This window comes from Argopecten irradians, chromosome 7 (assembly GCF_041381155.1).
Source record: "Argopecten irradians isolate NY chromosome 7, Ai_NY, whole genome shotgun sequence".
In the NCBI taxonomy this organism is placed as follows: domain Eukaryota; kingdom Metazoa; phylum Mollusca; class Bivalvia; order Pectinida; family Pectinidae; genus Argopecten; species Argopecten irradians.
Genome location: NC_091140.1, coordinates 15,236,601 through 15,259,137, shown reverse-complemented (window position 1 = coordinate 15,259,137; position 22,537 = coordinate 15,236,601). Strand labels below are relative to the sequence as shown.

Below are 22,537 nucleotides of genomic sequence, written 5' to 3'. Positions count from 1 at the left end.
AATGTATTCAACTGTTATATGGCAAAATATGTTGTTCTTTACTGGAGAATTAATTTTGCGGCCATATTCGAGTCTTAACGTACCTTCTCCTTTGAAAAAGATCCCTTTTATACTTTCGGAGAAACAGCAGTAACAAGAATTGTTAACGGACGGAAGGACGGACAACAGACCACACACCAAAGGCGATTTGAATTGCCCACCATCAGTTGATGGTGGGCTAATAAAAACTAAAGGCCGTTCAGGAGCAAAATAAAAAATGATCAACTGCAGGCCTGTAGACTTCATTTGAAGATTATAGAGACAGCGACGCCAAACTTTAAAGCCACACTATTAACCATAGTGTACCGTTATTCAATTCTTTCGTTGTCTATCAAAGGACCAAACTTCCTTTCTCATCTGTTGTCACACAAAGGTTTGCTATGACATATTCAAGGGGGTGGATATAGTGAAAATGATAGTAAACCCTGGAACTTCGAGGATGGCTGAACTCTGCGCATACACTTGTACAATAGACCCTCAGGCCACTTGATCATTTAATAAGAAATCAATCATAGATGTAAGAGACCTTTATAATCGTGAATGAAGATCGTTGTCTATCAAAGGACCAAATTACCTTTCTCATCTGTTGTCACACAAAGGTCTGCTATGACATATTCAAGGGGGTGGATATAGTGAAAGTGATAGTAAACCCTGGAACTTCGAGGATGGCTGAACTCTGCGCATACACTTGTACAATAGACCCACAGGCCACTTGATCATTTAATAAGAAATCAATCGTAGATGTGAGAGACCTTTATAATCGTGAATGAAGATCAAAGTCAATCATTTGAACACCTTTGAAGCACTTCATTTCATTATGATAAAGGTCCAGTATCTTTACCTCTCAGTTGACAGATTTTAGCCAATTTGATACCTAAACCTTGTAATAAAGGTAGGTCAAGGAAATTGATTTCAACAAACTTAACACCCTTCATCCAAGCATAATACAAGGCCATATTATGTCTTTGGACCTTTTGAAAAGTTTGATGCCATAGAGGAATGAGAGAATGACCACAAGCCAGATGGAAGATAGATAACAGACATCCCACCATGGTATAATCTCACTTGGCCTCAGGGCAGGTCTGGTAAATGAAATGATGAACACACTCATTACCATAAGAAATAATTCACTTGATATCTTGTACGTCAAAACAAATCACAATACGGTTTTCCTAATTGTTTATTATTGTTTATGTAATGTTTCAAATGGTCACAATATCATAAATCTTCATTCATTCATGTAAAAATTCTTTCAAAAATGTCATTCACGTGTCAATGAAAGGCAGAAAAATTTCAGACATATACCTGGTACTACATTCTTATCAACACACACATCTTAGAGGTCATACCGAGAATCCTCAAATACATACATGCCAGCACACTTTTCAAATCTGAGCTCCTAATAAATGGCAATGTTATCATCTAAAGTTGATCATCAAGTTTCTCAACACAACTTAACAAGGTCTTTTCTAAAGGTTTGATGAGAAGATCTGTAGTTTAAGACTTTCTAAAGTAGGTTACATTATGTTGGAGTTGTCTGTTCTTTAGCTGCTTGTTCCTGCTTAGCCTTTTCCATTTGTTCTATTGCTGCTTTCTCAGCCTCCTTCATTTTAGCCTGGTAGTGTTCTGCAAATGTTGGCATCAGTCTTTGATTATATGAGATATATCTATCTGTACAGTTTTCAACACATAGTTTCTGAAAAAGAAAACAGAAAAAAATACAAACAAATAAAACTTAATAACTCATTAATTTGTATTACAATACAAGAGTTGAGACTGCAAGAACTCATCATACCATTCCTCAAAGCTGCTATCATAACATCCATTATACATGCCCAAGGTTTATGATGTATAAGTGAAATGCATAGGTTAATAGTTAATTTAATACAAACTATTGCAAATCATTCTCCTTCCCAAACAAATTTGATAGGAAATAACAATAAAAACAAGAGCTGTTGGAGAACAGCAAAGCTCGCTTATTCAGAAGAAGTTGATGTTCAAGTATTTACTATTTAAACATGGAAATATGACAAATTAACAGACTCAAAAAACCCCTAAAGGGCCCCAAATTGGTTGTATTATCACGTTCAGCATCCATACACATTAGGAAAATAAAATCATAAACATTTATGATGACTTAAGCTTAAACAATAGACAAAATAGAAACTTGCTCAAAAACTTTAACATGGAAATATGACAAATTGACAGACTCAAAAAACCCCTAAAGGGCCCCAAATTGGTTGTATTATCACGTTCAGCATCCATACACATTAGGAAAATAAAATCATAAACATTTATGATGACTTAAGCTTAAACAATAGACAAAATAGAAACTTGCTCAAAAACTTTAACATGGAAATATGACAAATTAACAGACTCAAAAAACCCCTAAAGGGCCCCAAATTGGTTGTATTATCACGTTCAGCATCCATACACATTAGGGAAATAAATAAATAAACATTTATGATGAGTTTAGCTTAAACAGAAACTTGCTCAAAAACTTTAACATGAAATGGGACGCCAACGCTGACGCCGAGGTGACAACATTAGCTCCCCCTATTCTTCGAATAGGCGAGCTCAAAAAAAAAAAAAAAAAAAAAAAAGCAACATATTGCTGTCATTTAAAGAAAGGTAGAATCTCCTTGCAGTTTTAATCATTTCACCACATACAAATTTTTTTCCAATTTAAACAACTCTAAAAGTACAATGATTTTTTTGGATGCAAGTTTATTAGGGTAAATAAAATAAATATATTCTGTATAAAAGAGTTATCTGCCCTTCAAGACAAGTATTGATATTTATGTCGTGTGTGCGAGCATAATATGATATTTTTTTAGAGAAGATGTGAGTTCACTCACAAATAATGTAACAATTAATACCTTCATGTAAGGGAGATAATTTTTAATATGCAAAGATAGGGCGTCACCTAGTTTGACAATACTTGATGCCTTTGTAGAAACCTGTTGATTTTGGATTCCTTAATTGAATGTGAATGTAACCCTAGGCTATTTATAATGTACATGTATCTGATAACTTGTTATACAACTGGAAAATCATTTTAGGATAAATGCACTGTTATTTTTATATTTTTATTTCATAGAAGTACAAAATTAGCAAACACCAAAGAATTATACTTTGATACATACAGTGATGAAATGTACTTATGAGATTACCTCCTGTGCTGACAGCTTACTGGAATGTTGTAACACTGCACAGTTACAGAAGCATCGCTCAGTCAGGCTTGCATACATCGTTAGAAACTCTCGTAACTGTAGAGACAAAAACATCAGCCAATGTAAAAAAACATGTTTTTTTTTCTTCTCTCTATCTCAATCTCCTATATTAAACCAACACTTTAACAATGCTGACATATGAATATATGACCATACACATAAATACAGTAGAAGTATTTACCAATCTTTGGCTGAACCTTTGGACTTATGAACTTTATCAGACCTTTAGACTATTTATTTCATCTTTACACTACTCAAATGTATATATATGGAATTATACATTCTGTACAAAGTAGATCTATCTCATGCATCTCTGATCATGTATCTTTTATAAATTATGAATTAGTTTAAATTTTAGCATTCTTGAAGTGAGGACCTTTATTGAAGAGAAGTAAAAGATCAATATGTGTTTAAAACAAAAATTCTACATTAAGCTCATTATCTTCATTTTTTTTCCTTCGTTAAATTTTGCAGCATTCAAATGAATATTGTTACACATTTTCACATATAGCAGGAGGTTCAAACTATTGACGACAGCCAATGTACAATTAACTGTTGTGACACGTACAGCTTAAATCCAACACTGTCAATCTATCATCAGGGATTGGTTATTTATGAAAAATACATACACTGTAAACATGTTTATTTGTTGAACATAATTACATATAGTATATACATGTAGTATGGTTGATAAATGTACTCTATATTCTATCAAATTTCTGTGATTATTCTACTGGGTGACACCCTTGTATCCCTACGTCCTAATAGTCCGAAGGCCCGTTAGTCCGAAGGCCCAATAGTCTGAAAGCCCGTTAGTCCGAAAATTAGTAAATATTGCGCGTTAAATACAGTTGTTATAATTAACATACAGTTGTATTTTCACGAAAACATTTTTTCCGCACTGCTGATCTGACAATTTCTATGGACGGCAAGTTGTCATTTCTTCATGGAGCATTGCAAGGTCAAAATAATAAAAAAAAAAAACCAAAAAAAAAACCCAATAATGTAAGAAGTTTATATGATATATTTTATAAGATATCTCACTAGCATACGTTCTATGAATTATCTTACAAACATACAAGCTTTAAACAAGAGGCCCAAAGGGCCTTAACGGTCATCTGACTACCTTTGCAATAGTAAAATTAATTATATATGTTGTCACTTTGTCAGGACACCACATCAGGATCATTTTCAATTTCTTTCAACAAATTTTATTTCAAACAAGAGGCCCAAGGGCCTTAACATATAAGAAATTAATTAGATATAGTGTCATGGTAGCCATCTTAGATTTGTGATCAACCAGAGATGTAACAATACTTTGTCGGGACCATGTCAGGATCATTTCATGCAAGTTTCAGCCAAATCGCACCGGTAGAACTTGAGAAGAGGTTCAAAATGTGTTTTCAAGATGGCGGCTGTGGCGGCCATCTTGGATTTCGGATCGACCCGAAAAATAACAACACTTTGTCGGGACCATGTCAGGATCATTTGATGCAAGTTTCAGCCAAATCGCACCGGTAGAACTTGAGAAGAAGTTCAAAATGTGTTTTCAAGATGGCGGCTGTGGCGGCCATCTTGGATTTTGGATTGATCCGAAAAATAACAACACTTTATCAGGACCATGTCAGGATCATTTCATGCAAGTTTCAGTCACATCCCACCTGTAGAACTTGAGGAGAAGTTCAAAATGTGTTTTCAAGATGGCGGCTGTGGCGGCCATCTTGGATTTCGGATCGACTCGAAAAATAACAACACTTTATCAGGACCATATCAGGATCATTTCATGCAAGTTTCAGTCAAATCCCACCTGTAGAACTTGAGGAGAAGTTCAAAATGTGTTTTCAAGATGGCGGCTGTGGCGGCCATCTTGGATTTGGGATCGACCCAAAAAATAACAACACTTTGTCGGGACCATGTCAGGATCATTTGATGCAAGTTTCAGCCAAATCGCACTGGTAGAACTTGAGAAGAAGTTCAAAATGTGTTTTCAAGATGGCGGCTGTGGCGGCCATCTTGGATTTCGGATTGATCCGAAAAATAACAACACTTTATCAGGACCATGTCAGGATCATTTCATGCAAGTTTCAGTCAAATCCCACCTGTAGAACTTGAGGAGAAGTTCAAAATGTGTTTTCAAGATGGCGGCTGTGGCGGCCATCTTGGATTTCGGATCGACCCGAAAAATAACAACACTTTGTCGGGACCATGTCAGGATCATTTGATGCAAGTTTCAGCCAAATCGCACTGGTAGAACTTGAGAAGAAGTTCAAAATGTGTTTTCAAGATGGCGGCTGTGGCGGCCATCTTGGATTTCGGATCGACCCAAAAAATAACAACACTTTGTCAGGTTCATGTCAGGATCTTTTCATGCCAGTTTCAGCCAAATCGCACAGGTAGAACTTGAGAAGAAGTTCAAAATGTGAAAAGTTAATGCACGGCGGACGGCGCACGGCGCACAGCGGACGGCGGACGACGGACGGCGGACGACAACGGACGAAACATGACGACTATAGGTCATCCTGACCCTTCGGGTCAGATGACCTAAAAACGTACATGTATTTAACGACTTATTTTTGCGTTTCCTTCCCCTTTCTTTGACTTGTTTATTGTACCCTTAATGACGGAAATGGCCCACATAAGGATATTTTCCGACTTCCGTTCGGCAATAATCGTAACTTCTATGGCGACCAGTTTAAGATGAAGGCATGGTTACATGTATCGACTTTCAACAACTGTTGTACCAAAGTTATTAAAAAAACATTATAAATATTCTTTAATATATCTTAATTTCAACTACATCTACAAATATTAACAACATCGGAGTCGAATTTAACTTGAATTTTTGTTGATAGTTACGTATAGAGGGGCTTTAATAAATTCACAACAAATGTTTTTCATCAAAACTATAATAAACGTTTGTTTTATTTAGAGTACGGATCACATATAATTTCCAGTTACATTATCTGTTTTCGGACTATCGGGCCTTCGGACTATTGGGCCCTCGGACTAACGGGCCTTAGGACTAATGGGCCTTCGGACTAACGGGCCTTCGGACTTTTTTGCCGTAGGGATATAAGGCAGTCACCTTCTACTGTTGTTGAAACAGATGATCGATACAGCAAACATCAGAAGCTTTTACATCAGTCCACAGGGCCTCGTTACTTATGATGATATATATAAGATAGGTCACGTCTATATGTAAATAGACGTGACCTATCTTATATATATCATTATTAGAAACGAGGCCCTATGATCAGTCAAAACAAAAAGATATCATCAAAATGAAATTCTGTAAAAAAATATTGCGCTGATTATTTGACCAGTGTTATTACATTTTGCATATTCAAGGCAAACGCCTCTTTCTGTGCATTCTCCATCTCTTGTTTTCGGTTCATATTTGATTGTTCTCCTTATCCCATGACTAGTCTAATAAAAATAAACGTGTGCCACACTCAATGTCAAAGCATTCAATGTCATTTATGAGCTGCACACACTCTCCCGTGTCCTCAAATCACGGTTGCGACCACGATGCATTATAAAGGTTGTCCTAAATTTAGTACCAAATATTTCCGCGATATCATATAGCCGGAAATATGGCAATTTGTATTTATGATTTGTTAACTTCGTCGTTTAAGGTTATCTATTTATGTTTCAAAAGAAAATATTAATACTATTTCGCAGTTTAAACCTAATCGAAATGAATGAAAAAATTGAAATTCATTGTATCGAATTCCGGAATCATTATTCATTTTGTATTTTAGAATATCCGTAATAATTCTTGATGACGTCAGAATCGACAACTTGTCAGGACACACAGACAGACAAGTAGCAGAAAGTAAATGTCCCGGAGGAATTTCGTACGAAAGGTCTGTTATCTGGTTACCGTTTTATGATTGTCAACGAACTGAAGCGCTGATACGAGTACGACATGTTTACAATGTTTCTGAGCTTTACCAACAAGTTCACATTTGCTTATAATCAGAAAATAGGATGCAGTGTTGACACGCGTACGACTGCACAAACATGCCGACGTCATGTGCTTGTCCTAATATTTATTTCTGCTGTCGTGGCCATTGGTATTTTTTATAACCCCGTTCAAGAATGTTATAGCTCACTGTTCATCTTGACTTAAATCCATGTCGTTTTAACATAAGGCCTAAATGTCATAACAACCAGTAATGACTGTTTTGGTAATTAATTTATCGCCTAACGTTAATTATTTACAGCTGGCATGGCCGATTTACTTTAAATTGTAGAACAGTTTTCTAAAAATAAACAATCCGGTCGTTTTTGCATCATCAGCATTTCGATTAGTAACTGAGATGCCATCATGCCACCTTGGTCTTAGCCTATCTCTACAAGCCATATTGCTGATTCAAGTAAATATTTTTATGTACAGTACTACTAGCATTATATGTTTTATTTAATTTTCTGTCAATAAAAATGTTATAACATTATCAAGGACATGAAAATATCCCATATGAACTTATATTGATATTTTTGACACAACAAAAAATTAAACCCACGGAATGTAAGTTACCGTAAACAATGTGAAGTGGAATATGATTGACCATAAATAAGTTTAATGGAATATGATTTACCAAAAATAATGTAACATGGATTGTGTTACTCAGGTTCTTCATGTATGTATTTACATACTCCAACAATGTTAGTAGAGGTATATATGTCCCATTAGAAGTTTCTCAATATCAACGACTTATATTATTGGATTACATGTATGCAAAGTTTTAATTAATGTTGAATGTAAATTAAACATTGAAAGATGCTCCATCGCAGACAGAGTATAATGATATTTATTATTTGGATAATAATTGATGTTTAATGTGTATATATAAGTCTCATACACCGATTCTGGCATACAAGAAACTCTTCTTTGAAGGAGATAGAAAATGTTGATACGGTCATGTGACCACGAAAGATTTAGTGCACATTTTTCTGTCGTTGCGATGACATTTAGAAGCAAAGAATACGAATGTGCGAGTAAAGCTCATTAACGGTAATATTTACACAATAACAGAAGTTACATAAACTGTTATGTTTTGTGTTTCTTATTTGTTCTTAATTTTTTGGAAGGAAGTACTCTGGTAATTATAAGTTCTGAAATATTTGATTTCTGACTGTTAGGTGGCAGCTCCATTTGATGCCATAACTTATATATGATTACATGTCATTTCCTTGTAAAGTGTCTGAATTAATTTTTTATGCATATTTAAATTATATTGAATGCAATATGTTTTTATAATTAATGTTATGTGTTCCATCATATTATGCAATTTCCCGCCAGTATACAGCCATTACACTAATCCAATAATATTAGATCTCGATATTGAGAAACTTCTGATGTGCAATACCGAGTTGGACACGACGTAATGATCAAAAGTGTCTCGTTGTGCTGTACCTCTAACATTGTTGGAGTACCATTACACATGCCGCCATTTTGTTTCAAATGTGCCTTAAATAAAATCACATGGTGATGAAAGTTATATGATTGACTGAACGTTGTATTCCGGAAATTGAGTATTAACATAAGAATATATAAAATCATTTATTTTGCTTTTGTTGTATGCACAATCAGTACCTCATAACATTCTATATAGGGTATAGGGTCAAGGATTTTTTTCAGGATGCAATTAAATATTTTAAATAGTTTTATATTGAATTAGTAAAAAAAGAACCTCAAATTTTTTAATGCTGGTAATAGTGTAAAGTAAATTTTATTACCAGCGTTCAAAATTAACACCTGTCCGTCTGCCCGTGACCGACAACTTCATAGACGGGCTGAAAATTTTTACCATGTAGCTGGTCCTTTGACCAGCAACTTTTGGTCAGATATATATAGAGATTATAAAAAAATGGCAGTAGAATTGTAGAAAGGTGGAAGATCAAACTGTACAAAATACTTTTTTGTAATATTCTGGTTTTCAGTCAATTTTTTTAAAAGCGCATGATACTTAACTGGATATGTAGACATATTTTAAAATACTTTTCTAGTAATCATTTAAACGGTAAGGATGAATTGTGAGGAGCAGTAACTTTCAGTCAGGACCAGTAACTTTTAGGGCCAGTCGGTTCTTAGGACCAGCAGGAAAAATCCTTATAATTAAGGGAGAACACTGTTTGTTACTGAAGAAAAATATACTAATTCATCTACTCCTGTTTTTAATAGATCAAAATTACCATTCGTCATGACCAGCAGTCCAGTATCTTTAACCCTGCAATTAAAATTGATAATAATTTTGATTACTTCATCCAAATGCATGCACTTGAAAATTTACATAAAGATTTATCTTTTTCAGTTCAATTCAACGTGAAAAATGGCTGACCAGAATGCAGTTGCAAATGGAGGTGGGGACACCATACAGGATGATACATTCGAGATGGATCTTAAAGAAATTCTGGAGGATGGTCCTAATCTCAACGATATGAGCAACACTGTTCAGAGTGGCTCGCCCAAAAAAATTATCAGTAGGTCTTACAGTGGAAGCTCTATGTCTGCTGCTAGCTTTGGAGCCACTGAACCACGACTAACTCGGTCATTTACTATGCCTCCTGGTGTGTTCTTCTTACATTTTACACTCTCTTAATCATAACCATAAATTAATACATATTTGCTGTCAATATATAATTGACAATCAATGCCGTTATGGAACACAAAGTTTATAAAATCATTTAAATTAGAAATCAAAAGCCTGATGTTCAAATTTGAATATCTAAATGATTAATAGAAATTAAAAAAAAAACACCCTTTTTCAGCAAAGAGAAAAGATTTAAATAAAAATGTAATTTCAAATGATAAAAAAGAGTCCTTCTCATTTTCGGTGTTTAAAAAGAATATGCAGACAGCGTAAACTGAAACCCTGATACAACCACTAATTTTGGACATGATATTAACTTTCATTCTTTCTAAAATTTTGATAACTGCTTGGTTGTTGTTAATTCAAAAGTTAAATAGTCAAGCTATATAAACAGATCCAGGCAGATATTTTGTTTAACTTGTAAGTTTGTTGTTTTCCTAATTTACTTTTAATTAATTATATAACTTGTTTGATTTGTGTCTCTTTGCTAATTTACAGTTTGTAGTAATAGTTTGCTGAGTGCTTTGTTTTTTTGTTACAATTATTTTCATTTATTTGTGTGAAAATTGTATTTTTTGCTTAGATTAGGAGTTTTTCATGTAATTTTAAAAGCTTCTCCATGTTATAGTTTATGTTTACACAGATATAAGAGGAAGAAGCAGTTTTGCACCATGTTTTCTTTTGAAATTTTTTAAAAACCTTTCCTTTGACTTTGAGCGCTGTCTTTTTATATACTCAGTTCCTGTGCAATATGCTACCCAGTGCCCACTCTGCAAATGCTACCCAGTGCCCACTCTGCAAAATGATCTTTTCCCCAAACTTTCTGTATCACCATGTACTGTATATCACACATGTCATTATATGCACTGTAGTTAGTTTAGTTGTTGTATCTTTTGCTAATTTCTGAAAGGTTTGTCATCAGTTAAATCAGTGACAAAACCACTATATTCAATGATCTGGTGTTTGGCTTGCATATTTTTAAGTTTATTCCTATTGTATAGTTCTATAGGGCAGATATATTAGGACAGGAGAGTGAGATTTTAATTGTAAAAAATGATCACCACTTACATTTGGAAGTGCAATTCAAGTACCACGTGCACAGGTACTGTGTACTTGTGTTTAATAGGAAAAGTAATACATGTAGCTGATGAAGGTACATATTAATTATATTGTATATCTTTAAATATACAGTATACTTTCTCCAATTTATTAATTTGATATATGTTTTCATTTTCTGACATTACAACATTCTGTGAAAAATAAAACAAAAATAATATTGATTAATTAATTATTTATTTTTTGTCTGATTAACTTAGATAAATGTTGAGGAATGTAAAACCCTGATCCCTCCTAATGGTTTTTAATGCCATACTGTTACATTTATAGTTGTGTATCATCTGTGACCTGCATGTTAGTAGCATATGGTTCACTGTACTAATATTGTCAAACCATACAGGTATATGTTATTGTTCAGAGACAAAGTGATTTAGAGATAGTACATGCTGGCACTGGTGTAGTGATCCCTTTAATACTCCATAATCCTTTTATCAAAACTTGTTGCACACAACAAATGACTAAGAAATGATAATTAGTCAACACGTTATATACTGTCTGGTATGTCACTAACTGTTGTGTTATACTAACTGAACAATATTGAATTTACTGCATAAAGAATTTTAGACTTTTGCTAGTCAGGCATAGGCTATAAAATTATGCTAATCTTCCATATGCATACAATCTTCAATATGAAGGTACAAGTTTTAGGACTTTTTGTGTATCTTCATATATTTATAGAGCTCAAGCTGTATTGTAATATTGGTTTACATACATGTAGTCATTTACTGTCAGTAATAGTGCTGAAGCTAATGGCCACGTGCACCTGTATGCTATTTATGTGTACAGCCTATTGGTACTATTAATCTATTGTAAAAGTAGAATTAGACTGCCTCATTAGCAATATATTTAGCTCATTTAATATACTTTCAACATGTTCATACCAAAATGTGTGTTGTTGCGATTTAATTCTTTAACTTTAACATTTAGTTTAAATTTAGAAAACATCATTTTGAATTAGTAAAAATTCAGATTTGATATCTAATTTTTGGAGAAGGAATTCATGATTAATTTTTTAATAAATTAATATAGATATTCCTCTTTATAAATTGAAAAGAAGTTTTTAATTTGACAAATGAAAAGTCAAAGGTGTAAGTCTTTAATATAATGGTATCTGTTTAGGTGATACAAGGTTGAGTATACATACTCAAGTATACTTTAAACTACTGCATATTATTCACATGTGATCTCTTTAGTAAAGGTATGATTGTCATTGAACTGATTATTTATTTTCTTTTACAGCTACAAGCAATGTTCCTTTATCTAGTCAAACACCAGCCCAAAGTAATGGGGACTTCATTCCTAAGACTGTGTCTGCAGCACAATCTAAACTTGAATCTATACGACACTGGAGTGTGAACACTTTCAAGTGCACAAAGCAGTATTTGTCAGAAAGATTAGGAAAGGGTTCAAAGACTGTAGATTTGGAGCTTGAGACACAAATTGAAGTTCTGAGAGACATGCAACGCAAATATGCTAATATTTTACGTCTGGCCCGTGCCCTTACCAATCACTTCTACCAAGTAGTGCAGACCCAGCGAGCCCTGGGGGAGGCTTTTGGAGAGCAGGGACAGAGAAGTCCAGAACTACAAGAGGAATTCTCTTACAACTGTGAGACGCAACGTGCACTGGTTAAGAATGGAGAGACATTGCTAGGTTGGTATCTAGACGTATACATGTGGTGATTCAGTATATTACCACATCTATACTTTAATTTAGATATGAATGACATATCCTTTATAATAATTAGAAGGTTTTCAATATTAATTGGAATAATTCACGTACTATGTGATACTTGTTCGTGTGGAATTATTGTTTCTATTGGTGATGGAACGATGTCAAAAAATGATAATCCTGTGCTAACGTCATATCAGCGAGAAGATTACAAGAGTAACCTTCCATCACCACTGGAGATACTAGTAGTCTAGTCCCATAAAAATGTTATCTGGTATCATGTGGTACGCAAATTAGTCCCATTGTAAGGTTACATTGAGCAGGCCCAGATTCTCAAAATCAAAATGCAGACTTAAGTAAAAACTTTTAAAGTTTTTCTCCTTATGTAACATACATGTATGTGAACAATTTTAACTTAAGTCAATTTATAAGTTTGTTATGAGAAATCTGGGCCAGATCATCCAATTAATTCCTTGGTTTATTATAAAATCAGATAATACACTGTCTCTTTCAGTACTGTGGTAACTATGAAATATAAATGAGTCTTTTAGGAATACTAGAGTAATAACATGAAATTGGGCAAGGAGTTATTTAATTATGTTAGTCATGTTTGCCTCTGCATGGTCCGCGGAAATGAAAATATGATACTTTTTAGTTGTTTAAATGTGTAAAAAGTGTAATATAATTTGCAATATTTATGATGTATATTATATGACCGGTTAGATATATTAATATATGATTTATTGTATAATAATATTTTATATGTAAACATCAATTTTAAAAGCAACTATGTGTTCATTAATTAGGATATATTTGTATCTATACATATTAATTTGCTATTATGCTCTTGTAATATAGGTGCTATGAATTTCTTCACATCGAGTGTCAACACATTATGTAATAAAACAATGGAAGATTCACTGATGACTGTCCGCCAATATGAACATGCAAGGTAAGATTTATAACAGTATTCTACCTTCTCTCTCTGCAAAAAGAATACCAGTAGGAAATAATGTTATTTTAATCTGAACTAATAAGGTAAAATACTTCTTAGATACATGGCCTTATTAATGGTGTTCAGTTTAATTGAGTTTGTGCACGTGGAGTATCATTGGTTTAGGTTGTTTGACCAATTAATTGAGGAAGATATCTGTAATCGAGTTTCGTCGGAATTGTCTGACATCATGTCATAGACAAATTGTTGCAATCAATTGCTTGTGTGTGTTTTCGCTTATATCATTTTAAATATTAAGCATCTAAAAAGCAACCAGAGAACATGGTAACTTAGAGTTTGTACGATTTTTTCTGGAAAAAGTTACACAGTCTTCAGTGGGACCATAGAAAAATATAATTGATTTTAATCGATCATTGATTGGTTACATAAAACTGACGATCAATCATAAAATTGCAACTGATTCCCAACACTAGTCTTTATAAAAACAGAAGAAAATGTTAGTTGTTAATTTTTAATACTGTGTATAAGAATTGATGAATAGGATATATCTGCAACAATTGCAATCATGAATTGCATTTTTACCATTAACTGGTAATATATATATAATGTATAATGAAGGTGATGGAAAAAATACAAGACTAAGACTATACAAAGCTAAACCTTGTTGTATAGTAATACCAGTAGTTCAAAAAGTTGAATAAAGAAAAGCTGCAATTTTGTCTGGGTAAATCAAACTATTATAGCAGGAGTCGCATGTTTGTTTACCAACTTGAACTCTAATAGTTCAACTATATACATGTACATATGCAAATTTACGTTGTTGTACTTTGAAATTACATGTTGTAAACATCAGTAAGCAATAAAGATTGCCCAAACTATTCAGTTTATTAACGGATCTGTTCTGTTACTGGTGTATTTGAATTCTATTTTTGTTGATTTTTCCTGAACTTTTTGTCCTCACCAGGTTAGAGTATGATGCCTACAGGAATGACCTTGAAGTACTACAGTTAGGCCCACGAGATGGTGGCACTGTTGCCAAGATGGATGAGGCCAAGCGCAAGTTTGATGACTATAAAGTGAAATTTGAACAACTGAGAGCTGATGTTACTATCAAACTGAAATTCCTGGATGAGAATAGGGTATGTTAGTGTGTAGCCATGGTAACATTTCCATCTCAATTACAAAAGAAATTACTTTCCATATTCTGAAAATAAAAAAAATATTATCTTTATTGCTTTCCTGAGCTTTCTTCGATTAGTTCTCTTCTACTTCTAGAATATAACTTCCCATCACTTCATTTGTAGCTCTTTTGCTTCTGAAGCTCTTTCATCTATAAGCTGGAAGATATTCTGAAAATGCTTCTTAGAAGAGTGTAAATCGAGTTGGCTCCTTGCATTGGCATTATGCAAGGGAAATAACTATAACCAAGACGTCAGCATTACTCCATTTGGTTTTACATCACATATTTAACATTTTAATTTTCTATTAAAACTTTTGTCTTTTAAGAGGATGATAAATTCAATATTCCAAAATCAATTATACCTTTCTTTTCGTTCATTACTTTGGGGCTTTTGGGTTGAAAGAAGATATACAAAGAAAATATAGAATTTAGAAATTAAAGCATTGTGAATCTATCTCAAAATAACAGTTACTTGTTATAAATTTGTATTAACCTTGACATTTTAGGTAAAGGTGATGCACAAACAACTTCTACTGTTCCACAATGCTGTGTCTGCCTATTTTACTGGAAACGATGCCGCCCTTGAAGCCACCTTGAAGCAGTTTAACATCAAACTTAAAGGAGCTAACACAGAAAAGCCATCATGGTTAGAGCAGTGAAAAAATCGTCATCAGTATGCCCGTATACACCTCCATAATAATCACACATCGTAATCATTGTTTCAGTAGGTTAATTTATTGAGTTTCTTATCAGTATAGATGTCATGTTTTATGTTAAAAAAGCAAATAATCACTATTAATAATTTTGAAATACACTGAATAGCTGGTTGTATTTGTAGTGCAAAATACAAACAATTTAAAAAGCATTAACAATATAATTATGAAAACAGTTCTACCTTGCTTCAAGAATATATCAGTAAATAATTTACAAATTTATTTTCAAACAGATCAAATAATAATGAACCAGTTTGTTTCGTGATTAAACTGGTTGAAGCCTTGAAGGGGCTAAATAGGGGGAGGTTTTAAGTATTGGCTTAGCAAGTAATAAGGTGAAACAAAACAGAATACACATGATTGATGTTTGATGTCAGAAATAAGAAAATAAAAGAAACAAATCTGTCTTGAATATGTATCAGTCAGATTGATTTACAAAGACGTACAATGTACATGTACATACTGTCGATTCTGAAAATTTATTTACATTGGTGAAATGTATACAGATACATATGTAATCGATAGATAAAATTTGATTTTCCAAACTCTGTTTTATTTTGTACTAAAAATTTATTTACATTGGTAAAATGTATACAGATACAGATACATGTGTAATCGATAGATAAAAGCTGATTTTCCAAACTCTATCAAAGTCGTATCGTAAGGTTTGATGTTAATATAGAGCTAACCAAGTTTTAGATCACTTGATACATTTTTAGGTCACCTGAGACGAAGTCTCAAGTGACCTATTCTAATCGCCTTTTGTCCGTCGTCGTGCGTCGTATGTCCGTAAACAATTTACATTTTCGACTTCTTCTCCAAAACTGCTCAAGCAATTTCAATGAAATTTTGCACAAACCTTCTAAGGCATAAGGCCAATCAAAATTGTGAATTATATGGTCCCCACCCCCCAGGGGGCTGTGGGAGGGGCCAAAAGGGGTAAAATTGAGTAAAATTTCAAAAATCTTCTTCTCCACTCACAGATGTGGTAGAATCAAATACTCTTCATAGATAGAAAGGTCTTAAGGTCCTTTACAAAAATTGTGAATTATATGACCCTGGGGTCTCTAGTTTCCCCCTGGGGAAGGGGTTAAGTTTACTATACTTTATATTGAGAAAACACACTTTTGCGCATTATTTGGTCATTTGTAATAGGAAATGAGTCAAATGTTGTCAGAATTATCAGTATGAGATGTCATTTAATCCTATTAACAAATTTTCTATGACTGACCCCCAGGGGCCTTAGGGGCAGGGTCAAAAGGGGTCAAATAGGCTAAAACTTCAAAAATCTTCTTCTGAAATTCTTGAAATGGTAGAATCAAATACTTTTCATAAATAGAAAGGTCTTAAGGTCCTTTACAAAAATTGTGAATTATATGACCCTGGGGTCTCACGTTTTCCCCTGGGGAGGAGGTCAAGTTTACTATAGTTTATATAGGGAAAACACATTTATGAGCATTTTTTGCTCAATTTTCATTGGAAACGAGTCAAACTTGGTTAGAATTATTAGCCTGAGATAGCATTTTAACATCATATCCATATTGATCCAGGCCGATTCCCTGGGGGCAGAGGGGCGGGGCTAAAAATGGGTCAAATAGGCTAAAACTTCAAAACTCTTCTTCTGAAATTCTGGAAATGGTAGAAACAAATACTTTTCATAAATAGAAAATTCTCAAGGTCCTTTACAAAAATTGTGAATTATATGACCCTGGGGTCTCACATTTCCCCCTGGGGAGGGGGTCAAGTTTACTATAGTTTATATAGGGAAAACACATTTATGAGCATTTTTTGCTCAATTTTCATTGGAAATGAGTCAAACTTGGTTAGAATTATTAGCCTGAGATAACATTTTAATATCATATCCATATTGGTCTAGGCCGACCCCCTGGGGGCAGAGGGGCGGGGCCAAAAAAGGTCAAATAGGCTAAAACTTCAAAAATATTCTTTTACAAATCTGGAAATGGTATAATCAAATACACTTTATAGATGAAAAGGTCTTAAAGTTTGTTTATAAAAATGGTAAATTATATGACCCTGGGATCTCCTGTTTCCCCTTGGGGAGGGGGTCAAGTTTACTATGGTTTATATAGGAAAAACACATCAATGAGCATTTTTTGCTCAATTTTCATAGGAAATGAGTCAAACTTGGTTAGAATTATTAGCCTGAGATAGCATTTTAATATCATATCCACATTGGTCCTGGCCGACCCCCTGGGGGCAGAGGGGCGGGGCTAAAAAAGGGTCAAATAGGCTAAAACTTCAAAAATCTTCTAAAATTCTGGATATAGTAGAATCAAATAATTATAGATGGAAAGGTCTTCAGGTGTTTTATAAAAACTGTGAATTATATGACCTTGGGGTCTCACGTTACCCCCTGGGGAGGGGTCAAGTTTACTTAAGTTTATATAGGAAAAACATATTTTTGAACATTATTTGCCCAATTTTCGTAGGAAATTAGTTAAACTTGATTAGAATTATTAGCCTAAGATATAGCATTTTAGCATCCATATCCGTCCTCGATGATCCCCTGGGGGACCAGAGGGGCAGGACCAAATTTAACAGGGTCAAATTGATTGAAATTTCAAAAAATACCTCTAAGTTCACAGGTTTGATGGAAGCAAATACTCTTCATAGTCTAAAAAGGTCAAATTTATAAATCACTGACCAACTTCAAGGCCCAGCATATAGTGTTTATATGTCTTTAATTTGTTTCATTATTTGTTTCATTATATATTCTAACTCAGGTGACCGTTGAGGCCCATGGGCCTCTTGTATTTTGATAAAACTGATGTTGAATCAAACAACATAGGGACCAAGTTTTACAGGTTCTTGCAGCCATATCTAATTTGCCTCGCTGCATCAATTAGTATTTTCCTATAGTTTTAATAGAGGCATTCATATATTATTTGCTTTTAATGAGTTGTGCAAAACAGAAGAGATTATTTAAAAGGGCTATTTTGTTCATTTTCTACCAGTTTGTATTGATATATATATTAAATGGCCTAACAAAGATGTAGGTTCAACTCATATCTGTTGTAGATGTTTGCCTGTGGCATAACAACTGGTTTTCGTCCAGTTTTGCAGATCTCAATATTGAATTCATGGCTTTGCACCTCAGGACTTTTGCATAATGAACATTTAATTGCGTCCATTCGTTCTGCATTTAGAATTCTCTCTTCATCAATTTCTTGAAGGTCTCAATTTTCAATGAAAGTTAAGACCGTTTTAGTTTGTTTCACATTTTCAAATATAAGCCTTATAAGGCTGTTTGTTTGTTTAGATATGAATAATTTAAAGATCGTTTATTACCAATCCTATAAACAGTAACATTTTGCAAAGCAATTTCTACAAGAAAAATCGAGGCAACTTCCATGTCTATTGAAAAGGTCTGAGGAAAATAATCTTAATAAGATGTACGATAAATGACTGCATCCAAATGTGAATAGAATCTGCAAGTATTCATTCACAAACTGGTTGTGAGTCTCTTGTTTGTGATACTTGTATGTGTTAATTCATACAATTGTGTTTTTATGTGAATATTTTTTAACACCTTGTTAAGCTGTACATTTATTGTCAGGTCACTATGGCCAATTATAAGTGCATTTTATGTACATATTTGTCACTTTGAAATCCTGTTTGTATATATATGGCATCTACTAAATGTAAATCCTTGCTTTTGTTGAAATTTATAAGATGTCTTCAGTTGAAAAGAGAGTGAAAATGAGAGAAAGAGAGATAAATGAGAGAAAGAGAGATAGAAAAAAGGAAATTAACAGTTATTGTGATTTTTTGTCATCATTCATACACTTGAAATTGATTTTAATTTCTTATGTTCAGCATTTGTCAATGGTTTATAATCTTTTACCATGTATCTGTTTTGTTGATTTTAATGTGTCATTGTGTTTTCTATTTTGTTTTTGTCAAAAAAACATTGTATATAACTGTATGTATTGTGAATGTTTAGTTATTGGAGTTGTCACTTTTATGTACATACCCTGGCAGTGGGTACCAAATGTACTGCTCGATATAAATACTTTTCTGTTATAGCATATATTACCATACTTGTATGGTAACGTTAAGATGCTACAAAGGACATCTGTGGTTCTTTGAAATTACTAGCCAAAATTAATGAATTGGAAAAAAAAAATAGTTTAAGGACTGCAACATTTATTAGTGATATAAACATGAATTTGTTATTTATGGTCTAGTGTTCTAAATAAAATATCAGAAACTTACTCAAAGATGCTCTTAACTCTGACATATTGTGACACAACGTTAACTTGATTTAAGAGAGCTAGCTAATATCACACTTTAGAATAGACAGTAGTAAAACTTAAATTCAATTCTGTGCAATATCAAATAAAATATTTATTTCGTCCAATTGATTCTCTATTTATTCTCTAGTATATTGGTTTGTTATTGACCATGTGAAGCTAGATGATAGCTGGGTTGTGTTATAAATACTTTTATGGTGATGGCTATACTCATTGTCTATATTAATTATACTATAAAATACTGACACTATCGTGTGTGTGTGCATTGTCTTTCAATTTGCCATGTCAAACTACTTTCCTCTCTTTACATATACACTTACATGTTTTAAGATGTTTCCTGAATTCTTAAGTTAAAGTAAAAAGAAAATGGAAATTTCAAAAGAGCGTTCAGTAGTTTTAAAGTCTGTAACAACTTTTGAACTTGATATACTGTGACTATTAAGATAATCTAAATACATTTCTTGTCATTTTTAAGTCAATCGTATTTGTTTTATTTATTATTAGTTTACTTATTTAATGGCAACTTAAGTGTGAGAATAGTTTGTGTCAATTGTTAGTTTATTAATTGTGTTTATTTCTAACCTACAATACCTGAGTGATGTGTACAAATTATCAAATGTGTATCCAAGATACCTACTACAAAATTCTATTCAGGGTTCCTATTACTCTAAATAAACTTTACTTATTTAAATCAAATTTTTTCACACATTAAAATTACATAAGGAGAAAAACTTTTACTTTTGTTCTGAGAAATAATTGGGGCCTGAAACATGTATCATAATCCATTTATCAAGTCGGGCAGAGACTTTTCCAGTAAAATATTGATCATTGTCCTGGTTTGTCTTACTACACTTAGTATTTATCAATAACTTACATTAAGTACTTGAAATTCAAAGAAATCCAACCCTTAAAAGACCTGTTTTATTTTGGAGTCCTGGAGTTGATATATATTTTAATGGACAAGACCTTAACTGAAAAACAACCATTGCAGGGTTGTATAGCATATACTAGCATGTCATATCCATGGGACCACAGAAGCTGTTGATTAACTGTAAATACATTTGTATCTTTACATTTTCCTTTTTTAAAGGAAGTATATTATCTTAATGCATGTGTATCTACATGTACATTATATTCATACATTTCTTATGTGGCGCCTTCCTATTTCATATACATTTGTATCTTTGGTGTCTATCGAATGAGTTTACTTAAGCAGTTGGTACTACATAGGGAACATCTTCTTTGTTTATTCTATCCATTGTCCTTGGTTTCTCTTATGTGGGATGTTTGGATGTGAAGAGAAAGTTCTAAAGATTAACACTTTAGAGTAGCATCAGCAATAATTAAATTTACTGAAGAACCTTACAAGTTCTAATAAATCTTCATAACATCATATCTATTTGTCAATTTTAGTCGAAGTGTTCAATATGTGGACAAAACTACAATATCCTACCATAATGGTAAATGTAACATATTGTATGGCCCATAGTGTTGTAAATTATATTTTAAGTATACTGGTATCTAATAGGATTTAAAAAAAAACCCAATAGATTCTGTAAATAATATAAATCAAGCAATGTGACCAAGTGGTATTTTGTAGCTTTGGTATTCTAGTGGTTTGTCTTGGTGTGGGTTGAATAATATATAGCATAGTTAAGACTTAGGATTTTTTGAATGCTTAGATACAAAGTCCATAATAGTTTATGGAAATAGCTTATATTTTCAACAAGATTGCATAGCAACATTGCAAAAGAAATATCAAGACATTTGAAATATTTTGCTTCAAAATATTTACTAAATACAGTAGAACAGACAGTAATATGTACCCTGTTTTTTAACATTTTCATTAACCATGCCGTCAAAGAAGCTTTATTAGCTGTTAGACTACAGACAAAGGTCAGATCAAAGCTTAACATATTATTCATGTTCATTGGTTATTTCATTTAAATGCAAAAGACTCTATTATTATTGCATTATTTTATGATCATCATAATTTATGCAGCTACATGTATGTGTAATTGTAAGAATTAGAGGGGAAATTATCATCTTTAACTCATTTCAAAAGACTTCTTTAATCCATCATTAAAAATTAAGTTTTAGATGATTCTCGAGAAGATTGTGCAATAAAGTCATCATTCTGCTAGCATTGAAGCTGTTGTATCCATGTCATTGTCTATATAATGGTGCAGGGGTTCTATCTATTACATAATTCATAGACACCATTACAAATAGCAGACTTGCAGGTCATGTATCTTGTATAAGTATGCGCCTTAGAGGTTAATTCAATTCGGATAAAAAAAACTCATTTCTGATTTACTTTATGAATTTTCTTGACTAGGTCAATTAAGTTGTACTAATTATCTGGTTCTGCTGGTTCACTGGAATCACTTCACCGTGCTGTACATGTATTTATAGATGCTTGTGAAACTATAATATCACACTTTCCATATGTATAAACCATCCATGTTATTTAAGGTCTGTGAAATACACCAAATGAATTAAAAACATGAAAGTCAATGATTTTGTACAAGTTGTTTATTCAATTTGATGTTTTCAAGATAATGTATGGTTAATGTCATTGTCAACCAATATGGTTTTGTCAGAAACACTTTCTGATAACCAGCAGACGTCATGTTAGCTACTGGTATTGGTCGCGACATAATACCATGCCTCGTTAAATAATATCTGTTCATGATCACTGCACAATTAATATTTTTACGAAGTCTTATTGATTTGTCATAAATAAATTATTTCAGCTAT

General features: G+C 33.1%; 2 protein-coding genes across 4 annotated transcripts; one reads left to right on the top strand and one right to left on the bottom strand.

Annotated features, from left to right (window-relative positions):
- Positions 1-1,201: 1,201 nt before the first annotated feature.
- On the bottom strand, positions 1,202-6,785 carry LOC138327659 (mitochondrial import inner membrane translocase subunit Tim9-like). The gene is made up of 3 exons (XM_069273940.1): positions 6,605-6,785; positions 3,213-3,308; positions 1,202-1,735 (listed from the first exon to the last, which is right to left on the bottom strand). Exons 1-3 carry the CDS (start codon positions 6,665-6,667, stop codon positions 1,562-1,564), a joined length of 333 nt encoding a protein of 110 aa, XP_069130041.1. The 5' UTR covers positions 6,668-6,785; the 3' UTR covers positions 1,202-1,561.
- A 197-nt stretch (positions 6,786-6,982) lies between these two features.
- LOC138327655 (arfaptin-2-like) lies at positions 6,983-22,294 on the top strand. Of its 3 annotated transcripts, none has more exons than XM_069273935.1 (6): positions 6,983-7,138; positions 9,590-9,758; positions 12,224-12,637; positions 13,514-13,607; positions 14,575-14,749; positions 15,297-22,294. In XM_069273935.1, the coding sequence occupies exons 2-6, from the start codon at positions 9,608-9,610 to the stop codon at positions 15,447-15,449; spliced, it is 987 nt and encodes a 328-aa protein (XP_069130036.1). In that variant the 5' UTR covers positions 6,983-7,138; positions 9,590-9,607; the 3' UTR covers positions 15,450-22,294. The 3 variants fall into 3 exon arrangements, with proteins under 3 accessions (XP_069130036.1, XP_069130034.1, XP_069130035.1); XM_069273933.1 differs by having other exon boundaries at positions 9,590-9,845; XM_069273934.1 differs by having other exon boundaries at positions 6,983-7,193; positions 9,590-9,845.
- The last annotated feature ends 243 nt before the right edge of the window (positions 22,295-22,537 follow it).

Bases quoted from the DNA above. Each gene is read 5' to 3' on its own strand.
- LOC138327659 (XM_069273940.1), bottom strand. From the start codon at position 6,667: ATGAACCGAAAACAAGAGATGGAGAATGCACAGAAAGAGGCGTTTGCC. The intron at 3,309-6,604 runs GTAATAACACTG...TTGTCTCTACAG, and splicing joins TTGCCTTGAATATGCAAAAT to TTACGAGAGTTTCTAACGAT. The intron at 1,736-3,212 runs GTAATCTCATAA...TTTCTTTTTCAG, and splicing joins GTAAGCTGTCAGCACAGGAG to AAACTATGTGTTGAAAACTG.
- LOC138327655 (XM_069273933.1), top strand. From the start codon at position 9,608: ATGGCTGACCAGAATGCAGTTGCAAATGGAGGTGGGGACACCATACAG. The intron at 9,846-12,223 runs GTGTGTTCTTCT...TTTCTTTTACAG, and splicing joins GTCATTTACTATGCCTCCTG to CTACAAGCAATGTTCCTTTA. The intron at 13,608-14,574 runs GTAAGATTTATA...TGTCCTCACCAG, and splicing joins CGCCAATATGAACATGCAAG to GTTAGAGTATGATGCCTACA.